At 38.5% G+C, this 26,853-nt stretch overlaps 1 protein-coding gene across 1 annotated transcript in view; it reads left to right on the forward strand.

Moving 5' to 3' along the window:
• LOC139946372 (arrestin domain-containing protein 3-like) overlaps nt 1-26,853 on the forward strand; it is a 73,926-nt gene that overhangs the window by 32,697 nt on the left and 14,376 nt on the right. Inside the window, exons 3-5 of the mRNA XM_071944012.1 lie at nt 4,914-5,155; nt 12,647-12,826; nt 25,409-25,597. Coding sequence (XP_071800113.1) covers nt 4,914-5,155; nt 12,647-12,826; nt 25,409-25,597 — 611 coding nt within the window. The remainder of the gene's footprint in view (nt 1-4,913; nt 5,156-12,646; nt 12,827-25,408; nt 25,598-26,853) is intronic.

The raw sequence follows: 26,853 nt of genomic DNA on the forward strand, positions 1-26,853 counted from the left end.
TGTTGAGATACACCAAGTGAAAATACAGGTCTTTGACAATTACCAAACGTGTCCAGTGCTTTTAGCCCCAGATCCTCTTATTCAATCTTAGAGATGGCATATAATCCATTCTAGAACGACTCTCCATGCATCGTTGACATGAAGGACGATTGTAGGGTTCAATTACTAAGATTTGGGTTAAGTGATTTCGCTGCACAACGTCTTTGTTCATTCCTGCGTTCTATTTTCTTTCTAGCCCTATATATTCTATAGCTCTAATGGCTCAATGGTGTATATAAAACAGACGCCATCTTTGATTTGTTGGGGGGGGGGGGTAACGAAAGGCATATTTAATATGAGAGAAAGGTTTGACTTAAAATCACAACGGCTTTGTTCATTCCTGCGTTCTTGTTTTTCTAGCCCAGTTCATTCTATGGCTCTATGTTATATACTTTGGCTCATAACATAGACGTTATCTTCGATAAGTAGTTTTTGTTTAATGGAGGGCATTTTGAATGAGAGAGGATTGGATTTAAATCTGACAGCTGTGCACCGACTGTCCATAACTGATTTTAATTTCAGGGCAATATGGAAGAGACATTTTAGGATACTGCCTATGTAATATATAGTGCAATGTGCATAACATTTGGCACACACGTGTATAGCGTATACCAGCATGATACATTTTCTATTCATTCCTTTTTGGTATAAACAAAACAACTGCCAACACAAAGCTGAAATATGTCACTTTCTGCTTTACAAGGCGAAGAAATGTTGTAAAAAATTATACAGATAAGACAAAAGGACATAAAAATAGCACCAGCGAATTTTTAGTTAACTCCTGAATGTTGATGATATTTAATCAAACCGGCATTGAATTTGACATTTGTGTTTGTGCAGACCCATTTTATTTTTAATGTCAAATGTACGTCACGTTTCCAACGTCATTCTCTAAAGTGTAAAATAACACAATGTTATCATGAGGTTAAAGGAACACGTTGCCTTGGATCGGTCGAGTTGGTCTTTGAAAAGCGTTTTGTGACCGTTTGTTATAAAATGCATATGGTTAGAAAGATGATTTAAAAGTAGAATACAATGATCTACACAAATATGCCTCGAAATTGCGTGGTTTTCTTTTTACCTCGTCCAATAACACGGTCGGCCATTTATGGGAGTCAAAATTTTGACTCCCATAAATGGCCGACCGTGATAGTTCGCGACGTAAAACGAAAACCGTGCAATTTTGAGTGATACTTGTGTGGATCATTATATTCTACTATTAAAACATCTTTCTAACCGTATACATTTCATAACAAACGGTTTCAAACGTTTTTTATAGACCAACTCGTCCGATCCAAGGCAACGTGTTCCTTTAAGACTTGCCATGTGAGGACCATATCTAGTGGAAAATAAGTGCATAACGAAGCTGAATTTGTCCTTAGGGGCCATATTTGTAAGCAGATGTCGCATTGTGTTCCCAGACCTTATCTTGTTTATATATGATAATTATGACACGTGTATGCAAATCATTGTGCTCCGATATTCCTAAATTCCGACAAACCTATTATTCCGAGCAGAACCCACAGGTGAATTTCACTAAGAGTAAAAAGCCTAAAGTCTCAAATTAGGACATAGTCCCAAGTCCTTTGTGAAATCGAACCCAATTTTGAAATCCCTTTGTTCCGACAACAGGTTCCGATAATCCCTCATGATCTATACGGTACGGTGAGGGTTTTGGTTTTGGTAATATGGTTAGGAAATACAAAAGGTTTCGGAACAGAGGGTTGTCGGAATATTTTACGCCTGTGTGTTTTCCATGCCTGTTCTGGCACGCACGCACACAACCATCTGGTTGCTGGGGTTCTGCTATTGGTGTTATATTTCTCCCTTCTTCCAAAGAATTGTGGGGTCCCGGTTGAACAAGAAACTCCCATGTGGAGTCCATAATTAGGGTATCGACTATTTTTACATTCCTATTTTTGTTATTAGTATGTTTTTTGCTTATCTGCTTATTGAAAGATGTTAATAGTGCTAAAGATTTTAAGATGCTTTATAAATATTCAAATGCTTTATTCATTATTATTACAAAATGAACAAAGAATTCCTCTGTTTGGTCCATGTTGAACAAATAATTATCATTGTGGGGTCCATTGTTCCAAGACCCCACAAGGACACTCCCGGTGGCGCGCCTCCCGGTGCCGTAAGCCCACCCATTCTAACACATAGTTTCCTGTTGTAGTTTGGCATAATAGTTTAAATTTACGGAGGGTAAAACAAAATACATGGTTCATTGTAAATCATTAGGTTGAGACAGCTGCCTTTCCCCGTTCATGTAAAAGCACATCAGTGAATAAGTTACAGATAAGGGGGACGGCTAATTCTCCCGTTCGGCGTCTATTTTGTTATGCCATCGTAAATTTAAACTAGCCTGGCATGAGCCATCAAAGACAAAAATACACTTTCTTAAAACTTTGAATATCAAAAGGAAGAGCAAGAGATGAATCCATCATCTTCAATCTCGATGGAGAAAAGTGACCCGACAAAATGGCTCTCGAATATCTGCGAGTGCCGGCGTGATGTCTGCTTGTCCGGCAACATGAGCAAGTGACGAGATATGAGTTAGTTGGATTGTATTGCCACGGATATGATACGAGTGAAGCTTTCAAGTTAAATTAACTACTATACATTAAAGACATGGACACTATTGGTAAATGTCAAAGACCAGTCTTCTCACTTGGTGTATCTCAACATATGCATAAAATAACCAACCTGTGAACATTTCAGCTCAGTTGGTCGTCGGAGTTGCGAGATAACTATAAAAGAAAAAACACCCTTGTCACACGAAGTTGTGTGCTTGATTTCGAGACACCAAGTTCTAAATCTGAGGTCTCGAAATCAAACTTGTGGAAAATTATTTCATTCTCGAAAACTATGTCACTTCAGAGGGTGCCGTTTCTCACTATATTTTATACAATCAACCTCTCCCCATTACTCGTCACCAAGAAAGATTTTATGCTTATAAGTATTTTGAGTAATTACCAATAGTGTCCACTGCCTTTAAGAAACATTAGACAAGCAGGGCGCGACCGCTTGCCACCTCGTCACCGCTGCAGATGATGTCAACTTCTAAATGAATTATGTGTTGATTACTCGTATACAAAGTGAGACAAACACAACATCTGACACCTTAAGGGGTGTGGTCTGATCTTACGCAGGCCGACATTGACGTCATTATGCCCGTAGCGGAAGGATCACAGTCCGTCGCTGCGTCGTTAACATGGAGAAACCTAAACAATCGATTTTTTTCTTTTAACCAGTCTGTGTATTCACGGTTACTTATAGACTACCGACGCACAGAAGGCCCAGTTTGTTTGGTTTATTAAGTCAGCTACGGGACTCTACGCAAGAGGGAATTTTTCACTGGTTCTCCGTCATATTTTTTTATTGATTACATGGGGGTGGACACGTCATTAACAATTCCAGGGGCAAATTTTTTCGGTACATCAAAATGGCCACTGTCGTAGTTCTTTTCAATGGGGATTTGTTTTCTTCTAAATCGATTTTTTAATAATAATAAATAAATCCTTAAAAAGTAAACATTTTTGAGGCCGGCAATTTTATACTACAGGAAAAAAAATTGCATTACGGGGCTGAGGGCTCAGGAAGATCGAGGTGTTGTTACAAAATAAACTTTAAAGGCGGTACTATTTTACACCACGTTGGGAAGATGGTTTAGTCACGACTTTACAGCACTCAACATTAACACCAAGATCTGGATGTGGCAACTAGAAACAAAGCATAGCCCAAACACCTATCTTCCTTCAAGAGAAGGTACACGTTTGGTAATTACTCAAAACAAATATTAACTTAAAGACTGACTTGGTAACGAGCATTGGAGAGCTATTGATATTATAAAACATTGTGGGAAACGACTCCCTCTAAAGTAAACGTAGTTTTTGCATTTTATAACAAACGGTTACAAATGCTTTTCGAAGACAAGCAACTCGACCGATCCAAGGCAACGTGTTCCTTTAAGGTTAATGGTTTGGGTTATATTTAGACCCGGGCTACATTTAGCTCGAAGTGGTTGAGGGATCATTTAGGCCGCCAGTGATTCATTCAGGTGCAGAATATTTGGGCAAAATTGGGGCTGTACAATGTTTGGGAAACATTTAGATTGTGGCCCGGGTAACACTAAGGTGCAGTTAAAGCCATTGGACACTTTCGGTAAACAGTATTGTCCAAGGCCCACACTTCGTGTATCACAACTTCTGTATAAAATAACAAACTTGTAAAAATAACGGGAAACCCCACCCTTGTTTCCGCACGTTTCGCCGTGTCATGACATGTGTTTAAAATAAATCCATAATTCTCGATATCGAGAATTTTTTCTTTGTACCGAAAGGGTCCAATGGCTTTAAAGGCAACAAAACAGCGCTACAATTGAGGTACATTTGTTGAGGCAACATTTTGGACCGAGCTTTTAAGTACAAGTCTTATGACAATGAGCCCGAGCTACAGTTGCATGTTGTGTTCATCGAAAAACGATAATTTGATTTTGTTGAAGGTCAGGGAAACACTTGGGGAATACTTAGGACAGGGCAACGTTTAGCACAAGGCTTTTATACAATGTTACACACACACACATACGTACATAAATATATCAGCATTTATATGAGGCGCCTTTTTCCCAAGGTTACAAAGCGCCTACAGAAGATGCAACAAAGAAGTTCAAACTCAAGATGTTCAAATAAAGAGTGAAAAAAAACCGTCAAGTAATTCTGTACAAATGCGTCTTAAGTAGTTTATTGAATTGTTTATGTAAAGTTGCATAATGGGACAATATGCCCGAGCTACAGTTGCATGGTGTGTTATCGAAAACGACAGTTTGATGAAATAATATTTCAATTTTATCATAATTTCTTGATTATCAGATATTGACTCTGAAGACGATTCGGAGATACCACTTCTACAAGCGGGGTCTCACTCCTTCCCATTCCAGTTCCGCCTACCCAACGAGCCCAACCTAGCCTGTTCCTTTGAGTGTGACCGGATTGCCTGCATACGATACTTTGTCCAGGCTAACATGGACATCTCGTGGGCAGTCGATCCTGTCGCCGAGAGATACTTCTCTTTCATCGGGTCGCCCATCAACTGTAATTTGCCCAAACATCTGGTAAGTCCGTAAATAGAGATGACATGTTTGCAAATATCTTGGCACCCGGGCCCAATTTCATTAAGTTGTTAAAAGCAGAATACTGCTTGACAAATGTCTTTGCTTAGCAAATAAATTAGTCGGGCACCAGTCACAACAGTGTAAACTTAATGTAATTTTGGCTGAAAACCTGTTTCTGTTAAGCAATACTTTTTTGTGCTTAGCAAGTTTTTGTGCTTAAAGGCTTTATGATATTTGGTCCTGTTGCGAAAGTGCAAAGCCTTGTACCGTGTATTTAGTTGTTACTACTGCTGAGCAAAATTGAGCCGTTTAAGTATTGTACGTCTATGAGTTGATTTGAATTTCGTTGAGGGTCTGGCTCATATTTAAATGATCGGTGGTTTTTGTTAGCAATTTAAACCTGTTTACTCTCACGTGAACGCAATTTCCTTACTGAATTAAACATTTCAAAAACATTACAGCAAAGAACACTTGTTGCCGTTGTCTTGAAAATAACATCCCTGATTACCACGTCATTTTAGGCTACCAAATAACACGAAACCTAATAGAGCATGTACTACCCAAGCTGACTGCATGCAGTTGATCAACTAGCGTCAACAGTGTCTGTCCATGCACGCAATAATATTGTACACGCAATCCAGCAAAAAATAAAACAAGATAGAGCCACTATATTCTTCAATATACCTATACTAACATGGCCTTGCCAGAGAGACAAACCATTATTTATTAAAGGCAGTGGACACTATTGGTAATTACTCAAAATAGTTATTAGCATAAACCCTCACTTGGTAACGATTAATGGGGAGAGGTTGATGGTATAAAACATTGTGAGAAACGGCTCCCTCTGAAGTGCCATAGTTTTCGAGAAAGAAGTAATTTTCCACGAATTTGATTTCGAGACCTCACGTTTAGAATTTGAGGTCTCGAAATCAACCATCTGAAAGCACACAACTTGGTGTGACAAGGGTGTTTTTTCTTTCATAGTTATCTCGCAACTCCGACGACCAATCGAGCTCAAATCTTCACAGGTTTGTTATTTGATGCATATGTTGACATACAGCAAGTGAAAAGACTGGTCTATGACATTTACCAATAGTGTCCACTGGCTTTAACAACGTGTAAAAAGATATACCGGTCAGCAGTCTCATCGTGTCTACCCCTAGACTTGTGGCATGATCGTTTATGGTTTGTCGCTGTGGTCTTATGGTTGTGGTGGTGACATAATGGTTCAGATCTCGCGAGATCATTGCTCTCGCGAGATCACTGCTCTCGCTCGAGCTGCTGGCTGCCGACTACTCCCCCATACTACCCAGCGCGAGAGCATTATAGTCTCGCGGGGCCCAGCAGTCTCGCGAGAATATCGCCAGTGTCGCGGGAATCGAGTCGGACGCTTTCACAGCGTCATACATTTGAAACGACTTGTCCCCAAGTCTAGCCTTCCTCAAGCACAGACATGAATTCTCTCCCTCTCTGTAAATCGAGCTACGATGTTGACTTTTATTTGCATCATCCCCGTATATACTTCCCGTGCATTCCTTGCGTTGATTTTCATCTTCGGGGACGCGTTCTGATTCCCCTAGGTTTAACAGATGTGTTTTCTTAACCATAATGATTGAAGTTGTCCCGACTTGGAACTGTTGATGTTGAAATAAAGGCAAAGTAAAACCTTCAAATAAAACCAACCTTTGACAATGTCATTTGAAGAGTAAGTAGATACTCCTTCGTGGTCGCATTTATTTGACCACTAAAACGAAAAAAATACAAGAAAGAAGCGTGTTTGATATGTCGCAGAAAATTTTGTGGTTTCGCCCACACAGAAAGAATACTCTGCATTTGGAATAGGCGATATAGATAAATCAAACCTTAAGTTTTTGGAGCCGTTCGGTTGGTAAATAATGTTTAAAAAGTCTTATAACTAAACCTATAATGAACATTTCATTGCCAGTGGTTGTAGCGTTTTTGATATATCGCTAAAAATATGTAGTGATTTATGTCCATAAAGGAACAATAATTCGTAATTGGAATCCACAATATGATGTGATCATGATACGTTACCTAGGTTGAAATTTGTTTTGATGCCTTTCTCTTGAATCGTGTCACAAAATGGTAAACATTATCGACAACTGCTGTATCTCTTATCATTTCTACATCCATGTTCTTACCAAAGAAAACCCCTCGTGTGCAGGATTAAGGTTAGGAAAACACATTGAGAATCGAAACAAAATGTCGGAACACAGGGGTATATTGGCACACTGTGTAACTGTTCATTTCCCGCTCTAAAAGTAGACCCCAAAAAGTATCCACGAAAGTTAATTGCTTGGTCTTTAAAAACGATCCCAAATCAATCACAGCGACGTTTTATAGACTAATGGCAGTCACATTGGTGAGGAACATTTAGGTTGACTTATTGGAGACCGAGAAATCTCAGGAGGAACTCTGTGTTTTGGTGCCCTTTGGAACCCAGCCACATAATCTCAAGTGGGTTCCTTTAAAGATACTGAACACATTTGGTAATCGTAAAAGACCAGTTTTATCACTCGGTGTTCCAACATATGTATACAATAACAAACCTGTAAACATTTGGGCTCAATTATTGGTCATCGAAGTTACAAGGGCATAATGAAAGAAAACACCCTTGTTGCACAATGTGTGCACTTTCAAGTGCATAATAGCTGAAGTCTTTTATTATTTGAGTGAGAAATTACCTCTTTCTCAATAACGTTACTTCAGAGGGAGCCGTTTCTCGCAATGTTTTATACTTTCAACAGCTCCCCGTTGCTTGTTACCAAGTTAGTTGTTATGCTATCAATATTTTGAGTAATTACCAATAGTGTCCAGTGTCTTTAAATGAAAAAGGATCATGGATCATGTGTCGTGGTTTTTGCAAAGACATTTTCTTTCCAACCATCCGGGTCCTGGCGGGGTTGAAGTGATATGGAACACTGTGTAAATATCTCTCAGGAAGAAAGTGCATGTTTATACTAACAGCCGGGCAAAGAGCTTGCCAGGGTACTCTATTCTCTTGATGGGAATACATTCGTATAAACAATGTACGAGTGTGCCATTACTTATAGGGTGCGTTCGTTTAGCTTCCCTGGGTCAACCCCGGTGTGTGGCGGTTGTTTTTTTCCAGGACGAACGTGGGTAATTATCTGCACACGTTTGTCATGGAAAATAACACGCCACACACCGGGGTCGACCCAGGGGAGCTAAACGAACGCACCCTCTGTGTATACGATGCCGTTTTGCAACCTCGTATCCACATGCTACAAAGCAATTGAACAACAAACAACTAGGCCTAGTTGTAATCAGTTTTGTTTACGGTAATTGAGGTGCCCAGTGACAAATCAACAACATAGAATAGGTATAACGTTTGGGAATGTTCAAAGACCAGTATTCTCACTTGGTGTATTGGTGTATCCCATCATAAGCATTAAATAACAAGCCTGTGAAAATTTGGGCTGAATCGGTCATCGAAGTTGCGTCGAGAAAATGATGACAGAAAAAACACCCTTGTTGGACGAATTTGTGTGCTTTCAGATAGGAATAAAAGACTTCTAGCTAAAAGTCTTTTATTATTTTAGTGAGAAATTACCTCTTTCCCAGAAAACTACGTTTCTTCAGAGGGAGTTGTTTCACACAATGTTTCATACTATTAACAGCTCTCCAATGCTCGTTACCAAGTAAGTTTTTAAGTTCATATTTGTTTTTGAGTAACTACCAAACGTGTACCTTCCCTTTAAGTAAGACCAAATGGGTTTTTTGTTCACGAGTCTCCCCAAACATATCATAATGTGTTACGGTTGTACCATGGACAATGCCAAATGTGTACACAATGCCACATAGCATCCACACGATTCCAACGGCCCCAATGTTTATAGTATCCCATTAAAAACAACCTCTTTAAACATCCACTTATAGAGACGTGTTGAGCAAACATTCTATTAGGACTTCGCTCTCCCCATGCACTCCCCAATTGACACGACATTAACCATTGTTTTAATGGACCTGGGTCTGCGTTGTTAGGCATTGATACATTCACACCATGAAAGGGATGTCCCAATAAAATCACTTTGAATTTAATTACTATGTAGGCATAAGCATACAATTATTAATTTCCCATGAATTTCAATTTTAGGAGCAAAGTGTGAATGTAGACTCTCTGGCGTGTAAAACTGCGCAGAAAAAAAAATCCGAAATGAAAATGATGGAAAGATTGTTCTTGATTTGGTTTGTGCGTTAGGAAAAACAAATCAGTGGTACAAGCTTGTTGGTATTGTTTAATATTTATTTATTTATTTTAATTCTTCGAACTAAACAATAAAACAAGCACAGGCCGTCCAGGGAAGGGCAAAAGTAAAATATATAAAAACAACTGTCATCAAAAAATATGTGCCCTCCCAGACCCAGCTCATAAAAAGTTCACATTTAAATACTATACATTAAACACTCTAAAATGTATACAGCAGCGAGTATGAGTAATACGTAGCATATAGGGCCAGACTGTTTTTTCTCCTTTTCTAGCTTTTCGTTTTCCTATGGTTATGTCTACTAGCTTGAATGTGACATTCTTTGGTTTTACCCTTACACCGAAGCACTGTAGTATACTCAGAAAAAAAATCCGAGCTCTGTAAAACAAATCACAGGCATAATTACTCGGTTGGGATTCAAACACACGACCCTTGCGACTCTAGAGCAGGGCCCAATTTCATAGCGCTGTTAACGGTAAGCAAGTTTGCGTGCTTACAGTAGCAGAAAATTTTTCTTAAGCCTTAGCGTGTTTCACATGGGTTAGCAGAAAAATTGGGCGGCCATATTGCGTGTTTATCGTTGATTTGGTTGTGACGTCATTTATTTTCGTGCGGTAAGCACCGGAAGGTTAGCATGCCTTTTTGTGTGCTTACGGTAGGCAGCGCTATGAAACAGAAATTGCACAGTGCACAGTAAGCACAAAATCGACTGCTAAGCAGCGCTATGAAATTGGGCCCAGAGATGTCTTACCATAGACTCCTATGGCACTCTGCGCTTCCACAGCTAGCGCAGACATTCGGCGCGTAAGCGGAGGATAGTGGTCGTAAGTGCAGATCGGCGTAAAAGCAGAACCGTGAAATGAATTTGGGCCCCGGTAGCCGCTGCTGGTATCCAAAGAGTGCATCTAATGCATCCATATACTAAATGCATGGCCTTTAAAGCACCATGAACCTATTCTGTAATAAATACGTAGTGTGGTCTATAAATATATAGCAGCAGACCGTAGCAATTGGAGGCAGGTCGTTAAGACTTAATGGCGTCCGTGCGGCCCCAGAATATAAGCAAAATACCTAAATTTAGATCTGTCAAAATTAGTCGCAATATTATATGTCGATGTAGTCTGGACATAAATTCGATTTCATCTAGGTACAGGATTATTGAGCTACACAATTCTAACCATGAAGTAAATGGTTTGGGCTACAATATTAGATATACATCATATTTGCGTATGAATGATGTGCTATACATATAGGCAAGGCTTAGGCAACATTTAGGTATACACAGCGGGCTACAATTTCGCCTGGGCAAGATTGAGGTACATGTTTGGGACTATAAAGGTCTACGGTACGTTTTGATACATGGATGGGCTACATTTAGGGCCACGGGTTATATTTAGATCGCTGAATACGTTAAGGGCCACACTGGTGTACTTATGATCAAGCAGACTGAAGAAATGATCAGTTGGAGAGGATAGTACACACTGATAGAAGACTGGGGTCAACAACGGCGGTATACAACTAGGTTCGGCTTGCAAGTGCAACTTGAATGAGGCCTGGGCGAGGCCTTTGGCTTGCTCGAGAAACACAGCAGGGGTCGATGCTCAACCCCACCCCACCAGCAACTCTTTCACAACCTGCGGTCTTGCTGTAAATAATACTTTGAAATTCGTTGAAGAGCTTTCTCTTGATAAATTTCTCTCGAAAGCTTGAGATAAGTCAATCTTTCAATCAGCAATTACTTAAAAACACGTAGCTCTAATTGTGTGAGACAAACACTTTCTTCAGAGTTTTTTTTATGAGGTTACGATCAGATTATCTAGAAATACCTTAATTTAAAATAATTAACACAATTATTCAAAACGATGTTTTGGCATTGGTGGGAGTGTGTTTCTCAGAAGAAAAGAAAAACGAAAATTGTGAAACCCTTAGTTTCACAGTTAGTTTTATAAGAAATGACAATAATTATGTAAGTTTATCGTTTTATTCGTGTAATTTAGAAATTCTTCTTGAATTACTGCTTTACCTATACCAAACCTTTAATGTAAAAGTAAAAATGTCAGTACTAACATGAACAATTTAGACATTAAGATTAAATAATACTGGTAACTGGGTGCAAATTAATCCACAAACAAAGCACTCACAACATTAATAAAGTAGAACACAAGTGACAGAGCAAGGCCAAATAGGTTTAGACGTTTGATGAGTTTTGCGAAGTTTGACAATTAGATGTGATTTGGGGTTGAACAAAAAAAATGGCGGCCTGGGCATGGGGCTATGTTTAGTGTTATATTTTAAGATACAAATACATTTTTCATTTGTTCTTTCATCACGGTGTGGCCATCTTGATTTTACTCCATTCCAACTCATTGTAACCAAACTGAGGCTGGACGAAATAATAGTCTGGTGCAATGCGAAATGAACGTTAGCATGCATTACTGTTATTGAAAACAGGGAACATGACCAAGATGGTGACAGCGTGATAAAGGTCTTGCACATCCTCAGTTACAAAAATCCTGAAATAAATATTCGTAGTGACAGTATAGTTAATTTGATATTGGACTATTGACATTTACTGTACATCAAATGTCAACTTTGTCCATTATACGTGTCATTGGACATTAGATTAACAGAACTATATGACTGTCCAATGTCAAATATCAAACTAGCTTTACTGTTGTACTAATCAAGACAATAATTTGATATTGGACTTTTGACATTTGGTGAGAACAGCGAATGTAAACTTTGTGCATCATTTCAATATTAGACAGAACATTGGACATTAGATGTGCCAGCCTATACGATTGTTCAATATCCACTATCAAACTATAGCTTTACTGCCATACTATTTACGACAGTAAATATAATTTGATATAAGACATTTGACTTTTACTGTACAGCAACTGAAAACTTTGTCCATTTCGATAATACGGGACATTGGACATTAGGTGTACAAGAATGCTCAATATCATCAAAATAGTTGTACCGTCATACTGTTCATGACAGTCAAGTTAATTTGATACTGGACTTTTGACATTTGCATATATTTTGTACTGCCAATGTCAACTTTGTCCATTTCGATATCAGACATTGGATGTACAAACCAATATGAATGTCCATTATCCAATATCGAACTAAGCTTTCCCATCATACTATTCCCACATGTAATAACGGTAATTGAATGAACCAGGCCTTAAAGAAATGCGTCCTTCCTCTTTTCTCTCTCTCCTTCTCCCGTCGACAGAAAGTCGTTCACGGCACGGCCCGTAAGACCATCCGGTGTTGTTGCCGGTCCAGCGGGCCCATCGCCCTCAAGGCCGAGATGCAACGGAGTGCCTATTGCCCCGGAGAATTCGTCAACATAAGGACGAGACTCGATAACAACTCGGCCAACACGATGAGACTGGGTGTACGGTTTGTTCAGGTGAGTGAAAGAACCTCCTTAAATGCCACAGCTTTAAGGGTTTGGGTCTTTTTTGTAACACAAAACAAAATGTCCACAGATTTACATTAAAGGGAAGGTACACGTTTGGTAATTGTCAAAGACAAGTCTTCTCACTTGGTGTATCCCATCATATGCATAAAATAATAAGCCTGTGAAAATTTGGACTCAATCGGTCATCGAAGTTGTGAGAAAATGATGAAAGAAAAAACACCCTTGTCGGACGAATTTGCGTGCTTTCAGATAGGAATAAAAGACTTCTAGTTAGCAGTCTATTATTATTCTAGTGAGAAATTTATACCGCTTTCTTAAAAACTACACTACTTCAGAGGGAATCGTTTCTCACAATGTTTTTTACTATCAACAGCTCTCCAATGCTCGTTACCAAGTCAGTTTTGAAGGTAATATTTGTTTTGAGTAATAACCAAACCTGTACCTTCCCTTTAAACTTACATGATTTGAAGATAATTTTGGTAGAAAGCTTCCCTTTAAATACTATTTGCGGAGGTGCTGTAGCTTTTGAGAAATGAGTAAAACAAGTCACGGAAATAATGTAGGCCTACTTTGCTTTTAAACCCAGCTATGTTACATAAAAATAATAATTTTCATACAAATCATAACATGAAATCGTTCATCATCAATACCAGTGCTAACTTCTAAGAGTTATACTTCCATCTTAAATATTGTACAAATCGACAACGTTTGAAGACAGACTTTCACTTATTTATATGGCGTCTTCTTTTTAAAACAAGGACCAGACTAAATGTAATTTTCCTGTAAAAGCACTAGACACGTTTGGTCAAAGACAGGTACTCTCACTTGGTGTATCCCAACATTTGCATAACAAAACAAACTTGTGAAAATTTTGGCTCATTTGGTCATCGAAACTGCGAGAGAATGATGAAAGAAAGAACACCCTTGTTTCATTACTTTGTGTGATTTTAGATGCATAATAAAATGTTTCAGCTGAAGTCTTTGTATTATTTGAGTGAGCAACTACCTCTTTCTCAAAAACTACGTTACTTCAGAGGGAGCCATTTGTCACAATGCTTTATGCTATCAACAGCTCTCCATTTCTCGTTCAAGTCAGTTTGTATGCTAACAATTATTATGAGTAATTACCAATAGTGTCCAGTACCTTTAAAAAGGGAATGTTTTCACTCAAACGTCTGCTTTGACGGTTGGTGAAGTGTCACCTTTGAGCTGCCATCGATGCTTGCGTTAAATCCAAATCATGCAGGTGATGCCTCTGTCTACCATGGCAACTGCCATCCTCCATTAAACATGCAAAGAAAGAGATGCGTTTCAATTTGCTTTTCATAGAAAGTCGAGTAAATGAATACATTTTACGGAAAGTGGAGGGGAAAACCCCGTTCTGTATTAAGGATAAACGGAGGATAATTACGTTTTGCCAATAGCGGTGTGCAACGTGCAGAAGACCATTTTAAATTTGCTCTGTTTGTGTATATTGTTATGAAGAGAGACAGCATAAATCATTTATTAATTTGTTGATTGTACACCCTCGTATAGCGTTACTTTTCAAAATAATTATTAGCATAAAACCTTTCTTGGTGACGAGTAATGGGGAGAGGTTGATGGTATAAAACATTGTGAGAAACGGCTCCCTCTGAAATGCCAGTTTTCGAGAAAGAAGAAATTTTCCACGAATTTGATTTCGAGACCTCAAGTTTAGAACTTGAGGTCTCGAAATCAACCATCTAAACGCACACAACTTCGTGTGACAAGGGTGTTTCTTTCTTTCATTATTATCTCGCAAGTTCGATAACCAATTGAGCTCAAATTTTCACAGGTTTGTTATTTTATGCAAATGTTGAGATACACCAAGTGTGAAGGCTAGTCTTTGACAATTACCAATAGTGTCCACTGTCTTTAAGAGGCTCATTTCTCTAAGGTTTTTCATAGAACAGCACCTAGCTATAGGCCAGTGATTAGCCTTTTGATGATACAAGCATATTATTTGGTTACGGAGAAAGATTATGAGATTGCTCCATTGCAGACTACTGTCCTTAAAAAAATACATATCTTGAATGACAAGCAGCCAGTTTTTAAACTTTTTGAAAAATCTGTTGCTAGTTAAGACCTACCCATATATTTGTTTCTAATTTTAAATCTTCGATGGCCCATAGCCTAGTATCTTTATCATTACAATACTCTGACTGTGTGGTCGTGCTTGTATTACCAAAGCAACATTTCTCAAATATTTTCCGTTTTCCCCACTTTGCAGTAATTTCTTTAAAATTGATGGGCACAGTATTGTATTGTTCGTATGGGGTTTTGTTTTCTTATCACCTTTAAATTTTCAAAATTCATTTGTATTCCATAGGTTGGGTTTTAATTAGCTTATTTTCAGATTCGTAACCCCAAGATCCAATACAACTCACTCATTGTAAAGAAACCCACGGATAGCTTTTGACAACAAACAAATAATTGCACCTTTAAGTTTCACATAATCGGATGATGCTATCTGAAAATTTTCCCGATTGTCATTCTTGCACGGAGTCTAGAAAAGAAATAATTGATTTAGCTCCGTCCTTCACCGATGCATTTACACGAAGAAGCCTTTAGTCCCGGTTTCCCCTGCTTATTACGATATGAAGACATCGGGAAAGGCATTTCTGGGATTTTGAGCCGATGGCAATTTTCCCCTTTTTTGCAGAATTGAATAAGGTTGTGATTTTTATTTTTATTCACGATTGATCAACGTAAACTTATTTTCAGTACAAACGTTCCCTCTTTGAAGACATTTTTAGATATGGTGAACAAATTCATATGACTGGGTTTGGGTACATTTGTCTGTATATACCCATACCAAACAATGAACTCCTATTCAAAAAGGCCATTATAATACTGGGTATGTCTGCATGGTTTTGCTTGATGTGCTCTTATTGTGTGCCTACATCTGGTCAACATTCGGCTGTGCGGCACCTAAATGTAGCCCGAGCCCTAAATGTAGCCTGACCTAAATGTAGCCCCAAACATGTACCTAAATAGGGCTCGGGCTACATTTAGGTGCCGCACATTCGGTTTTTTTTGTATATAGAAGTAACGTTTTCGCGGTTGCATGGTCGTGCGATTACCGAAACGTTGACATAAACTGCAAAAGAACCTTATGTTGTTGTTTTAAATTTCGAATCATTTTCATTGAAAGGAAGGTTAACGTTGGTAACCATCCTTAAAACCAATGGCAATACAAACTTACTTGGTTAGAATAATTCTCACTCAACTACACATAATTATGAGGCCAATCTGTGACGTCATATTATTGGAATGAATAGATGATGATAATATTTGTTCTCCTAAAATGCGACTGGCGTTAATACGAGGTGTATACATACATGACAGAGACCAGAGAAAATGACTACACTGTGAACAAATGCCTGGCCCATGTAATTATTCATGCAGTTATGGCAGAATTTTACAATATTCTGCAAGAAAAAGACAGAAATGCCGCGGGGTGTTTGTCTGAGACTCCGCATAATTATTCACGGCAGTCACATTTTTCTCACTTATAAATATTGTTTTAGTTGAGACAAGGGACTGAAATTATATGCAGTGTATTGATTGATGTACTTGGGGTGACTTCGTTCTTGCAACCCGGCTTGAAATGCTGAAGGAGCAGTGAAATAAGACAGGATTCTACCGTTTACTACAATGGGAAAAGTATAATTATTGAAACAAAATTGATAAGTTACAGTTTGGAAATAAGTTTTGTTTTGAAATAGTTAGACCGGACGCTAGAGCGTCACTTTAGAGAAAGACTCATGTTTGAAAGAGTGTTGAAACACCTAAACGTGTTTATTTTAATCATTTAAAAAGCATAACAGAGATATACTATTTCAAACACCTAAACGTGTTTATTTTAATATATTAAAACGCATAAAAGAGTTAATTTCAATGAATTTTAAACACCTGAGCATGTTTGCTTTAATAGTTATAACACCTGGACGCGTTTGTTAAGTGTTACCAAGTGGGCGTTTATTTTAGCGTTAAAGCATAAACACTTGTCTTTAAAGGGCACTCTAAAAAGTAACGTGGGAAAGTTGGTATAATCAATGAAAGAAAGCGTTAAAGTCACAGCTTGGAAATATATATTTTTTTATGGTTAGACTAGCTTGAAATAAAACTTCAACACTAATGGAAAAGCGATGCTTATGGCAATATGGGCGGGGGGGCTGCATTGGTTACCATCGATACAAAAGAACATCAAAGAGGCAAGGTCACTATTTTTTTCATCATATCGGTGTGGAGTTTTTAGCTATCGATTTTTCTGGTCATGTTTAGTGGCAGGATTGTATAAACACTCGGCCTTGGTACCTCTTAATGACGCCAAATTACTTATCTCCTTTATTACCATAAGTGAATTTCTATCCACGATTGTACCACCGGATGTTCGTGGCATGGTTTGAAATTATTGCGCATCAACACAAAGGGAAGGTAGACGAGCAGACGCACAACGTATTGACAGAAGCAACTTAGCAATCTTTTCATTTCTTGGGCCCAATATGGAAGAACTGCTTAAAGTCACCTGGAAATAGATTTTTTTTTTCCCCTTTCAAACATAAGAGTAAATGCTTACGAACAATAAAACATTTTTTTTAGTATTTGTTTGTTACGATTTGTATGTTTAAAAAATATATAAAGTTGTTTGGGGGCTGACTCCGCCTACCCCTTTTGTGACGTCAATCGAGGCAGACTTTGCCTGCAATGCGTATAGTAAACACACGTGCAAAGTTCAAAATGTTCAACACAAATTAAGGTGCTTTTCTCATTTGTAAGAAGAGGTAGATTGATACGTATATATTACAATTAACAATTGCCACCGGTTCTTTCAGTTGCCCTACAGAATTCAAAAGAAATTTACAGAGGGGGCTACCGTAAATCTCACCCAAAATTATTCGTACTGTATAACAATTGGAAATGCATTTATAAAAGTATAAAATAATTTCATGTTAATAGAAAACGAGCAGAATAACAATCACAAACTGTACGCGGTGCATGGTAGTTTGGCTGGTAACCGTACTCTGGTAAGCACAATTCTATGTCGCTTAGCATATTTTGTGAAATTTGATCCAGATCTTACGTTTTGGATGGTTGAGATTAAATGTTCAACAAAAGGTGTTTTTCTCATTAACGTAAGAAAATGTCGATGCGTATAAATTTCAATTAACCATGCCAGCGTCTGTTACGTTACGGGCATTTGAGTATGTTTCATTCTGTAAGGCTGGTTTTGGGTTTCAATTTTTTGTAGTTTAAATAGTCTTCGTTCGAGTTGTTTTTTGGTTTTCGATACTCGCGAGACTTGCAAAGTCTACACTGGAGTAGATGTTAAAATCACCATGATATTGGTTTCATCTTACATGTAAATTCATACAGTAATCTTCATAGGAAATTGTGATGAAATCCGATCTATTTTCACTCACCTGCAGAAAAGGTACTCACATAAAAAGACAAAACTCGTGTAACCAATCAACGCTGTACAGCTCTATGCCCCAAATCTCAATGGCATTAACACATCTTAGTGTCTGAAACACAATCTGGGGCAAAATTAAAGGCATTGGACACCTTTGGTTATTGTCAAGGACCAGTAGTCTCACTTAAAGGCACTGGACACTATTGGTAATTGTCAAAGACCATCTTCTCACTTGGTGTATCTCAACATATGCATAAAGCAACAAACCTGTGAAAATTTGAGTTCAATTGGTCGTTGGAGTTTTGAGATAACTATGAAAGAAAAACACCCTTGTCACACGAAGTTGTGTGCTTTCAGATGGTTGATTTCGAGACCTCAAATTCTAAACTTGAGGTCTCGAAATGAAATTCGTGGAAAATTACTTCTTTCTCGAAAACTACTCCACTTCAGAGGGAGCTGTTTCTCACAATGTTTTATACTATAAACCTCTCCCCATCACTCGTTACCAAGTAAGGTTTTATCCTAATAATTATTTTGAGTAATTACCAATAGTGTCCACTGCCTTTAACACAACTTAGTGTCTGAAACACAATCTGGGGCAAAATTAAAAGCACTGGGCACCTTTGGTTATTGTCAAGGACCAGTATTCTCACTTAAGTGTGTCCCAACATAATGCATAAAGTAACAAACCCGTGAAAATGTTTGCTAAATTGGTTATCGAATTTGCAAAAGTATAATGAAAGAACACCCGTGTTGCAATACTTTGTGTTCTTTTTAGATGCATAGTTAAAGGCATCAGCTGGTCGTTTATAATTTGAGTGAGAAATTACCTCTTTCTCAAAAACTACTTTCCTTCAGAGGGAGGCATTTTTACAATGTGTAATCAATAGCTCTCCGTTGCTCGTTTCAAACAGCTTGGGTTTTTTTTTTGCTAAAATTATATTTAGTAACTACCAATAGTGCATTTAAATCGACATAGTTTAGAAATACAATACATAGAAACTGGGGCAAAATTTTATAAAAAAGTGCACTATTTTCTAAGGAAACAATTGAATTTGTTTGAGGAATGGAACATTTTCTCGGCAAGAACATGTCCTCAGGAAATGTGTGACTTTCCTGTATGCTAATTTTAGATTAGTACAGTAACTATATGAGCACAGTCCCGTTGAATCACCATGGCAATGGAGCCACAACGGAAGCTGACATTTATTGTTGCTCCTTCCACGAAAGCCTGATACCCTGTTCAGATTAGATGAGGGAATATTTTAGTAAAACAGGTGTAGGCCTGATGTACGAACAGTGATTCAGCGTTTTCATTTGAGACTGTACTAGCTTCATTTGAGACGATACCTTTTGAACACATTACTCAATATATTTTATATCATAACTAGCATAGCTGTCGATATAGTGATAGTATAACTTGTTATAAATAATCACAGTCAAACTGACTCGATCAAGAAACTGATAAACTGATAAAGTCAACCCGACCTAGAAATGTGTCAGGTTCCCTGGCACCTGGACTCCGAGAGATTTTAGATTTTGCATTGTTATTTTATGCATATGTTGGGATAAACCGAATGAGAATACTAGTCTATGACAGACTTGGGTTTATGGTATAGGGGTGTCAGGCAAAACAACGATAGATCACCATTTCCCTCACAATACGTAAACGCCAAGCAGTTGCAGCAGAGAAGGCCTATACGAAACCGATGATAATTCATTTTCCTTTCGAAATTATTTTTTAAGAAGAAAAAAATGTCATCTTCGGTTTGAATCCCCATTAGAAGAGATTGTGAAACGTCAGAATGAATTTGCTACAAGTCCATGAACTCTTCTCTCTCCCTTGCCCTATGCTCTCTTTAAAGGCACTGGACACTATTGGTAATTGTCAAAAAACAGTCATCACAGTTGGTGTATCTCAACATAATTTATGCATAAAATAACAAACCTGTGAAAATTTGGGCTCAATCGGTCGTCGAAGTTGCGAGATATTAATGAAAGAAAAAAAGTTGTGTGCTTTCAGATGCTTGATTTCGAGACCTCAAATTCTAAATCTGAGGTCACAAAATCAAATTCGTGGAAAATAACTTCTTTCTCGAAAACTATGTCACTTCAGAGGGAGCTGTTTCTCACATTGTTTTATACTATCAACCTCTCCCCATTACTCGTCTACAAGTAAGGTTTTATGATAATAACTATTTTGGTTAATTACCAATAGTGTCCACTGCCTTTAAAGGCACTGGGGTGGATTTTACAAAGGTAGTCCTAACTTAGGACTAGTCCTATGCAATGCTAAGAGATAGGACCAGTCCTAAGTTAGGATGAGTGTCTGGTCCTAACTTAGGACTAGTCCTATCTCTTAGCATTGCCTAGGACTAGTCCTAAGTTAGGACCACCTTTGTGAAATCCACACCTGGACACCTTTAGTAAGATTGTCAAAAGACCAGTATTCTCACTTGGTGTATCCCAGCATCTGCGTAAAATAGCAAATCTGTGAAATTATTTGGACTAAATTGGTCATCAAAAATGCAAGAGCTGAATGAAAAAAAAAAACTATTGTTGCACAGATGCATATAAAAAGGCTTCAGGTCTGAAGCCTTTTAAGATTTGAGTGAGAAATACAAACCTCAAAAACTACATTACCTAAGAGGGGAGCCATTTCTCACATTGATTTATACTATCAATAGCTCTCAATTGCTCGTTACCAAGTTGCTTTTTATGCTAACAATTATTTTGAGCACTCCAATATTGTCCAGTGCCTTTAAACCGAGGCATTGAACATGTCGCAATCCAATCACCGAACATGCAGGCACCGAGCGACATGCGATTTTGTTATCGAGGGTCCTAATACGTTGGGCTTGAAGGGCCTCGTTAAGATCATGTTATGTTTTGGAGGGACATGTTCCGAAGAGAAAAATGAATCGATTTCAGCTTCAAGTGACCTTCTCCTGAGCGGGAAAAGAGTGGGACGAGTGGTCGGTGTCGTGCGTGGTTTATGAGGCCGAGGATTTGTCGTTTTTAAAGGGACACGTTGCCTTGCATAGGGCGAGTTGGTCTATGAAAAGCATTTGAAACCGTTTGTTATGAAATGCATATAAAAGAACATAATAATCCACACAAAAAATGCCTTAAAATTTCATGGTTTTCCGTTTACGTCGTGAACTAACACAACACGCCATTTTGTGGGGTCGAGTTTTTGACTCCATTAAATGGGCGACCCTGTTAGTTCGCATAGTAAAATGAAAACCACGCAATCTCGAGGCATTTGTGTGTATCGTTATACTCTACTTTTAAAACATCTTTCTAACCATATGCATTTTATAACAAACGGTTACAGACGCTTTTTATGGACCAACTCGTCCGATCCAATGCAACGTGTTCCTTTAATAATATTACGCTTGGTGGATCGAGTCTGAATCTGCGGATATGACGTCTTGTTTGGAACTAGGCTTACATATTGACAGATTCAGAACTATGGGGGACATCCCAGACATGCGTTGAAATTGACATCTCTTCACAGAATGCAAGACAAGCCGTACTGGTATTGGAGTAAAACTCAATAAAAAAAGGTTTCAAACGGAGAAATTGATCAGTGGCACGTTAAGCCCGGTCGCACGTATCGACGTATGCACATGTCGTCAATTGCGTAGGGCGCACTAGTCTTGGTCAAAGACGTCACTATCTCATACTCAAAACGTAGCGTAACGTAACGTAAAGTAACGTAAAGTAACATGATAACCCGACAGAGGACGCGCTTTTTCTTTTTGAGTTCATTCAAGGTTGGCGACTGTCTACTGGAAATCGAAGCAAGAAAACACTTAAAGGCACTGGACACTATTGGTAACTGTCAAAGACCAGTCTTCTCACTTGGTGTATCTCAACATATGCATAAAATAACAAACCTCTGAAAATTTGAACTCAATTAGTCGTCGAGGTTGCGATAAACATGCGGAAAAACGCCTTGGTCACACGAAGTTGTGTGCTTTCATATGCTTGATTTCGGGACCTTAAAATCTAATCCTGAGGTCTCGAAGTCAAAATCGTGGAAAATTACTTCTTTCTCGAAAACTACGTCACTTCAGAGGGAGCCGTTTCTCACAATGATTTATACTATCAACCTCTCCCCTTGAGTAATTACTGGTTGTGTCCATGCACTGCCTTTAAGCACAGCTAGCGGGCGATCCGGCGCGCTGCCCATGGTAACGAGGCTGCGAAATAATCCATACAGAGGTCTTGGAATCAAGACTAAGGGCCCACTCGCATAGAGGTCAAAGTGTTGTTTTTTTCGGTTTTTTTTTTTTTTCATATCTGTAAGACTCGCGTTCAATTAATCTTTGCGTTATTGCTTCATCAGCAGTTCCCCTTTAACATGGCGGCTGGGTGAAGACAATGCATAAGGTCCATTGATTTCTATCATAATTATTAATATGGATCAATGAAACAGCGCTTTGACGTCACACTAAGGACTCAATCCAAACAAGACAATGAAAAATGCATACAAATTAAATGTAAACAACCTTGACCCAGTCCGGGTTTTGACGTCACAGTGCGCAACACGGACTTGTTTTACGCTGGTTTTCCGAGGCACTGGTATCTGCATCGTTGATTTCACTTTATTTCTATTGGCTTTTTGTTGGGCACCATGCAAAGCGCCGTGAAGATAAAAGAAGAGGCATGGTTAACGTTTACTTCACACTTATGACCAAATAAAAACCAAAAATAAACAAGGATGAGTCAAATCAGTTTTAGTAACTCCATTCAAATTTAATAGATGTTAAATTTGTTTCGGGTATAAAGAATATTAATTGTTTTTTACCCATACACCGATGTGTGTTTAGAACTGTATACTCAGATCTTACACGAGTTCTTTGAAGAAAATAAATCACAGGCATAATACTCCATTCAAGTTGATCTTTAAGTTGACCCAATTTGATCCAAAACACTTTACTCAAGCTAACATAATCATACCCGTAGGCCATACTACTCCCAGTGCTATATAAACAAACATTGTCCTCCCCTGAACCACTTCTAAACAAAAATCACACTCATACCAGCGTTGATTATTGAACCCCAAACAGTATTGAAATTGACCCAAATCTAATCATCACGCGATCAGATATACGGCGAATAACGGCGAGGTTATAGCAAACACAGTTTCCCTGGCTCTCGTCGTCGTCTTCACGATACACAATCACAGTAGACAGGTGTTTCGTACTCCCACTGAAAGGATGTTCTAATTTATTATAGCCGTCTACATTTCCTTGAGAGAGAAAGATGTGGTCTTTCCGCTGCACCTGCTGCTCTGTGGAGCGCCTCTTTCATGAGAAGCCATGCTCTTCAATAGGGACTTGAGAGTCAATTAACTCTTGCGGCAATGTGTTATAATCATTCAAGTGTATTTTTCGCTATGCGGGCAAAGAAAAAACCGTTTCTTTTAAATCGCTAAATGACTTCATGTAAAAGCGTCTGGCTTAACATTGAAGGCTGGAAGGTCATCCGGTGTATAGACTTGACTTAGAATTATTTATTTTTACGTTTACCCTGTGTTTTTTTCCTGATCACATTGAGGCTTTATTATGGCATGATGACGTTATAGATTTCCATCAGTTTACGTGTATGAATAGTGTTTGTAGTTCGTTTGCTTGTTTGATTGGTTGTTTTGACCATGTGTGTGTGTGCAACACTAGCCTGAAAATCTGACGTCACACTTTGAAGCTCGTGAATTACGCAAGAGAGTGACCGAAGTACAGCTGCCAAACGTCACTTCGGACCAATCAACACACTAGAGAAAGCTTACGTCAATGCACGTTTAACCAATGAAATTATTGTATCAAGTGAAATCATAGGTTTTGAAAACCAAGTAACTGTCTTTATAAAAAAAAAAAAAGGGGGGACCAGTCTAGCGCAAAACCAGCGTCATTGGCGATTCCAGTTTTAGAAACTCAAACGTCCGCGGCCGCGACGCAATTGAACGAACTTGTCATAGTTTTAAACTCCCCTGTCAGAACTGACCCTGAGTTCGAGCCCTTGGGGTAGGTTGAACCGGCTGGTGATAGACATAGAATTTTCACTCGGGTTATGTGTAAGTTTGACCCATTCCGGGGTTATATTGTAACAGATTCCCGGTTCCTATCTGACCCAGAATTTGGTCAAGCGCCATGGTACTCGTGCAGAGTTATTTCATGGTTAATGCAAGTTCGCCCCGAACAATGGTAACGGAGGTGGGAATTGATAGTCTTCTTAAACAGTCTAGATTGTTGGGTTGCGAGGAATATGCATAAGGCGAGGAGTTGCAAAGAGGTTCAGTACCGTGCGTGGAGAAAAAGCTGTTGGAATGGTTCTCTACGTTTCAGCAAAGCTAGAGTCTATGGTGAGAACAAGCAGCAAGCCTGGTTTCACACTCCAACACCCTCTGCAAGGAGAAACCATGTCAAACACACTGATGGCACTCACAGTTCGCAACCGTTGAATTAATGTGCCAAACTTCTGGGAAATATTCGCTGCGAAAACACCCATGTGACGTCACCAAAATTTGAAGTATGAACCGGGCGCAATCTGTTTTTGTAAACCAAAATTGCCACTGTCGTAGTGCTTTTCAATAGAGATGTTTGTTTTTCTCTAAATCGATTCGAAAAAGAGAATCCTAAAAGGCAGTGGACACTATTGGTAATTACTCAAAATAATTATCAGCATAAAACCTTACTATATATGTAACGAGTAATGGGGAGAGGTTGATGGTATACAACATTGTGAGAAACGGCTCCCTCTGAAGTGAAGTAGTTTTCGAGAAATAAGTAATTTTCCACGAACTTGATATCGAGACCTCAAGTTTAGAATTTGAGGTCTCGAAATCAAGCATCTAAAAGCAACTTCGTGTGACAGTGGTGTTTTTTCTTTCATAGTTATCTCGCAACTCCGACGAACAATCGAGCTCAAATTTTCAAAGGTTTGTTGATGCATATGTTGATATAAAGTGAGAAGACTGGTCTTTGAAAACAACTAATAGTGTCCACTGCCTTAAAAAAACAAATCAGGAAAAATGTTGAGGGTGGCAGTTCTATACTACAGACATAAACATGGGAAAGAGGTTGTCAATAAATTTCTCAATTTATTTATTTTACATCTCATTTCAGAATGTTAGTCTCGTAGCTGAGAGTCCGAAGAGAAGAACCAAGTTGGGTTCCTACGAGATTCTATGTTACACGAGTCCAGCTGTTTTACCAGATCAAGAATATATTCTGGAGACGGCAAGGATGCTCCAGATTCCCATAGTGCCATATACAATTGTATCGAGGCTTATACAAGTCGCTTATATAATAGAGGTAAGTTTTCTTTTTGTTATAATGTTGTAAATTTATCTATGCTTATTTTGTCTTCGCGCTGGCTGTTAATAGCTGAGGTTTTGTTTCGTGATGAGGAACTCTATAGAGACTAGCCGTCGATTTCACCAAACTCTTTCTAACTTAAGATTAATCTTATGACTTAGGACGAGTCCCAGCCTTGCACTGTAACATGTAAACTATAAGATTAATCTTAAGTTAGGACGAGCTGAAATGTTCCACATGAAGTACTTGTGAACTTAATCATGCGTATTTATCAACTAGTATTCCTTTTCTCAACAATCGTCAACCAAGGCCATATATGTTGCCTTACAGAAATCCCCTCCGTTGTGGAACCCCTTTGAAAAAAATTACCCGGGATAGGTCTAAAGTTTCAGTCCAGTATTGATCGAAAGCTAAGGCCATCTCCCTAGTTTTTTACCCATGAGTTTGATCAAGCATGAAATTAATTCGAACTAATTATTTTTTTCAGCTCACTGACTTGCGTAAAAACAATAACTTGACATTAAGACCCCAAAAAGAAGAAGAACAAAAAAAATTTTTTTAATCACCGGCAGTCTTCCCCAGACATCAAAGGCGTCCCGCTTCCTTGCAATCAAAGTAAATGTAAACATAACCTTCTTGTCTAGGTGAAGTTGACATCGATAATAAAAAAATAATAAAAAACAGCAACATTTTTTATGTCTGCTCCGACAGGAGCATGATTAAAAGGAGGCTGGGGATTTATTACGCAGGTGGGTTTCATGTTGTGCCATACACGACTGACTTCTGTTTTTGCCGACTGTATCATCTGAAATCACATCCCCTCCGAAATGAAGCGAACTTTGTCACCGTGAACGTCTATAATCCAACCGGCAGATCCTGTGCGAGTCTTCTTTAAAGGGTCTATGTACTTTTTCCTAACAAAAAACACAATGTCCACAGATTTACATTAAACTTACACAGTTTGAAGATTTAAAAAAAGTACCCGAATTTTTTTTTTTTTTAAAGTACCCGAATCCTTTTAAGGGGTTCGGGTAGTTTTTGTAAGACACAAAACACAATGTCCACAGATTTACACGGTTTGAAGATATGATGGTAGAAACTTCCCTTAAAATATTACTTGTTGAGGTGCTGTATAGAAGTTCGAGCAATGAGTAAAAACAATGTCACAAAAACAACGTTCGTCGGTTTTGGGGTGGTGTTTTTTTTAAAGGATTTAGGCCTATTACGGACTGTCGTTTACCTGTGTGTTGACA

The sequence above is a fragment of the Asterias amurensis genome, chromosome 13, assembly GCF_032118995.1.
Source record: "Asterias amurensis chromosome 13, ASM3211899v1".
Lineage (NCBI taxonomy): Eukaryota > Metazoa > Echinodermata > Asteroidea > Forcipulatida > Asteriidae > Asterias > Asterias amurensis.